Source organism: Pterocles gutturalis, unplaced genomic scaffold (assembly GCF_000699245.1).
Source record: "Pterocles gutturalis isolate BGI_N339 unplaced genomic scaffold, ASM69924v1 scaffold33315, whole genome shotgun sequence".
Lineage (NCBI taxonomy): Eukaryota > Metazoa > Chordata > Aves > Pterocliformes > Pteroclidae > Pterocles > Pterocles gutturalis.
This window is the reverse complement of record NW_010144405.1, coordinates 89-4,674: the sequence shown is the minus strand read 5'-3', so window position 1 is coordinate 4,674 and position 4,586 is coordinate 89. Positions and strand designations below refer to the sequence as shown.

Here is a 4,586-nt window from a genome sequence, read left to right as displayed (position 1 = left end):
TCCTGCTGTACCACTTACTTTTGATTATTGGAAATGCATTAATATCTGATTTATCAGAGCAGAGATAGTGTGCTGCAGAAAGAAATTTGATTTCAGTAGTTGAGAACAAGACCTATTAAGTATAAGTGTATGTCTTAATAATACTGTATTTCTTGTACCAGGATACTCACAGGACTGTGACAAATTTATCAGATGAAGTTTCTAGTGAGGAAGGGCCTGAAACTGGATATTCTTTACGTCGCAACGTGGAACGCACTTCTAGCGATTGTACACTTCGAAACAGGAAATCTCACCATTATAAGAAACACTATCCTCTGGAGGTATGTTCTTGGCCGTTGCTTCTTTTCTGTAAATTGTTAAAACCTTTTGGTTTCTTATTGAATAAACATTTTCTTCAAACTTTTTTCTCCTGTAGTGGATTTTAGGAGTCTCTCAGTTGGAAGTCATGCTAGTGGGGGACAGGGAGATATATATATATTTTTTTTTTTTAATGACAGCGCTTTGAAATTAAGAGGTTTTTATGTAGTTTGTTTGACCTTCCCCCTATTTTTCAGCTTGTTGTAAGGAAAATAAAATATATTCTATAAATCTTGCATCAGGTTATGACTGACTCTGGTCTTTTAAGACCAGTTATCTTCTCTGGAAACTTGATTTGTTACAGAAACTGTAGTAATTGACAATATGCAAATTTTCATCATGCTAATGCTGCTTTTTCTCTCCATTTAGATAGCATTTTGGATTCACTAAACTTTTTGTGGATTGACTGATTGACTCTACCTCTGAGTTTTCATTCCCTCACGTTTATTGAAACAATAATTTAAAATATTGTCATGAAATATGAGCAAAATTGGTAATGCGTAAAAATTCAGAGACTTGATGACAGCATAGCTTAGAAGAGGGGAATTCATAGATTCCATATTAGCAGAGTCCTTAATTGTAAGGACTCAGACACTGAAAGAGAAAGGGATATGTTATTGTGTTTTTATTTATTTGTTTATAATTTTAAATAACTTTTTTTTTTTGCTAATGGTATCCAAATTAACAGCTATATGGAACTTTTTTTTTTTAAAGGCTGTATTGCTATTTTTTCAGTAGGACTATGAGAAAGGAGTGTAAAGAGTAATTTCAGTTCTGACAAAAGTCCACTTACAGATGGATTGAATAGGCAGAGCTTCATGAGTAAGCTTTCAACTTGATTTGGGAAATGTCTTCTTAGAAGGGTTTGGATATTGCTTTCTTTGATAACAAATGCAAACCCTTGGAGTTGATGCTTTTCATAAAAACATTATTAGACAATCTTTAATTTTTTTCTCTCAGACTGTGGTTAAAGAAGGCTGATTTATTTAAGTGTTTAATGCCTCATGCATTTTTGGTTTAGGATAACTGAACAGGTCGCTACTTGGAACTGTTTGTTTCATATTACAGAAGATGTCTCTTGACTGTATACTCGTGCAGCTGGTAGTACTTGACAAGAGGAAGCGAAAACACATGATTACAGTCAGGTTTTTTCCAGCTAAAATATATTTTCTCTTGCATAGAGTATTTCAGAGCTAGGGAAGACTCTATCTTCAGAAACTGAAGAGACTAAATTTGCTCCATCGGTGGCTTTGGCAGTAGTATTTTACACTTGTTCCCATTTACTTATCTGACTGATGCCATGAAAGAGGAAGCCTTTCTTCGTTGTTACCAACTCGCCTCCCCCACACACAATTACAAAGGAAATGAAACAATAGTTGTCAAATCTGTGAAAGCTTTCTTTGTATTTAAAAAAAAAATAAATTAGTGAAGTCGGTGGATATACTCTCAGCTTCTGTCCTCCATTTTATTTTATCTTCATGTTTACTTGTCAGCTTAATTGTTGTTTGAGGAAGTTTTTTTAATGTTCTTTATTAACTTCAGGACTCAGTGGTACCCAGTAGTGACTTCCTTCAATAAATAATATTTTTTTTAAAGAAAAAAAATAGTTCAGACTCTTTCTGCCTTGTTGCTATCCCTCACTTTGTAAAAGAAAGAGTTCAGACCAAATTTTTTCTAAATATTTCTTTGCAAAATTGCTTAGATAAAGTACATTAAGCATGATTTTCAGGAAGACGAAAGAACAGTTCTTCAGATAGTAATGCATTACCGATCATGTTAAAATTAGTAGGTCTGCTGAAAAATTGCTTAATTTTTTTTTCAGTGTAAAAAACTGTGTACATTCTCGAGAGTAAGTAGTAGAAGGAAATAAATTTTGTGTTAAGAGAAGGGGAAATTGCCAGAGGATGGCAATGAGTAGGATGGTACTGCTTTTAAGACTAACTACTTGTCTTGCAGGAAATGGATTCTGCTTACTGTAGAAAGTAGTTTAAAGCTCTGCAGTCTTGTTCTGAAAATGATGTTAGAATGTTTCATATGTAAGCATGGGGAGATTTGAATGTCCCAAACTTAATATTTTTCTTTCTTTTTCTAAGATAGATAAAATTTGGACATAATAAGGCATGCTTGTTTCTCAAGTACAGTGTGTTTGAAATAATTAAAATTTTATGTATGACTGTGTAGATTACACGCATACCTAGCAGTAGCTGTGTACACTCTTGCTTATTTTTCCTCTCTACATCTGATGCATAACTGTCTTCGAACAAGCTCACTCTGTCTTTGAGAAGGTATGTTAGTAACAATGGGGGCGTGTGATTTGTAGGGGATTTTGAGAGTCAATTCCTCTTTTATTACAGGCTCTTATGTTTAGAAATGTACTTCTGGAACATATTAAGCTTTCTTTTAAAATTAGTTAAATTGTGTCCACACTACTTGCTTGAAGGCTATTTAAATGCCTCAGGTCTTGGATGACTAGAAATATCTGTCCCTTCTTCCTCCAGGGCCCTGCCCTTTCTAGAGAAAGAATTCCTTACTGTAAGGAGAAGTTAAGTAGCTAAAGTGCTTCAGCTCAAACACCTAGAGACAGAAAATCAAAATGTCAAATTAATTTACTTTGTGAATGATACTTTTCTCGCTCTCAGTCGTATTTCTGTATTACAATTTCAGTGCAGTGTACATGGTTTTAAGCCTCACTTGTGTCTTTCACATTTTTGCTAAAATAATGAATCTATAAAGTGTTCTAAAAGAGGCTTAATTGGAGTCTGCAGCTTGATAATTGCTGTTAAAGTCTAAATTAATGAGTTCTAAAAATCTGTAAAATAGTTATTTCCTTTTAACATTTAATCTGATTTAATTCTTCATTATGTGACCCACTCCCCAACAAAGCAGGGACCATGGACTGTTACTTGTTTGTATAGTGTATAAAAATGTGCAACCTCTTAGACACTCATTCAATAAGCATGTAATTCTTTCTTATGAGAAAGATAATGCATTGGAACATAAAAAACAGGTAAATGTGGATTCACAAATTTGAACTTTATAACTGTCCTGTCAGGCAACAATGCAGAATGAAAAAGCTGCGTTAATTCCAATGTAAATTTTAATTTCAGGATACACCTAAGTCAGGTACTAGCTGCAGTTCGCGGTGTTCAAGCTCCAGACAAGATTCTGAGAGTACGAGGCCAGAATCGGAAACTGAAGATGTGCTGTGGGAGGACCTCTTACACTGTGCAGAGTGCCACTCTTCCTGTAGCAGTGAGACAGACGTAGAAAGCCCTCAAGTGAATCCATGTGTGAAGAAAGAATACAGAGATGATCCATTTCATCAGGTTGGTATCCACCAATTTTTATATTTTTACACTGCACACTAGCTCAGTATTATCAGCTTTATCATATGTCAGGAGGCCTGGGAGAAGGAACTCTATATTAAATGAAAGTAACAAAGCTAAAAGTGATTTGATAGACTTTAAACAAGGAACATTGGATTTCTGCTACTCAGTCATTAATTTGTCAAATGAAGAAGACATGACAATATACTGAAGTAGCCTACAGAATATTTGAGTGTTTGAGTCTTAGTTCTAGTTCAGGACAAGTACTGAGTGATTTAAGTTTTCTTTGTGGTAGATGTTTCTGGGGCTTTTTTTTTTTTTTTTTTCTCTCTAGTGGAATTACTTTTTTTGTGAGCAGATCAGGCCCTTTTCTGTTTGCTTATATATAAATGTATATATAAAAAAAACAATCAGATAACATACCTAGTATCTAATATTATATATATGCATATATAATATATATGAAGTTACGTGTGTATTATGTCTAAATTCTATTTAGCTATAATATTTTTATTTTTAACTTAAAGCTAATAATTTTATTTCCCTTCTTTAATGCTATTCTGTAGCAACATATAGGCAGTCATTCCTGAAAATTTTAGTGTTTGTTGGGCAACACTTCAGTTGCAGCTGGCCTTGGGTTAATGTTGGACAGAATCCATTGTTAATACTTGGTTGTTAACAATTAACTATTAGTCTTTATTTGATAAACCCATTCAGATGTCACAGTGCCAGTTATATTTTGTAGTACGAGTCTTATCTTGATTTCATGTTGATTGCATTGCTAATTTGAACCATTGAAGTAAAGAGATGGAGAGAATGTGAAACATTTTTCTGGGTAAACATGCCTTATGTGTTGGTAGTGCATCATCAGTACTAAGGAATGCCATGCAAGAGATGGTGGCG

General features: G+C 34.0%; 1 protein-coding gene across 1 annotated transcript in view; it reads left to right on the top strand.

Annotated features, from left to right (window-relative positions):
• The window catches only part of LOC104470245 (putative homeodomain transcription factor 2), a gene marked incomplete at both ends in the record, with an annotated part of 5,840 nt that extends 2,157 nt beyond the window's left edge, over window positions 1-3,683 (top strand). Inside the window, 2 exons of the mRNA XM_010085093.1 lie at window positions 162-320; window positions 3,465-3,683. Coding sequence (XP_010083395.1) covers window positions 162-320; window positions 3,465-3,683 — 378 coding nt within the window. The remainder of the gene's footprint in view (window positions 1-161; window positions 321-3,464) is intronic.
• Window positions 3,684-4,586: the final 903 nt, after the last annotated feature.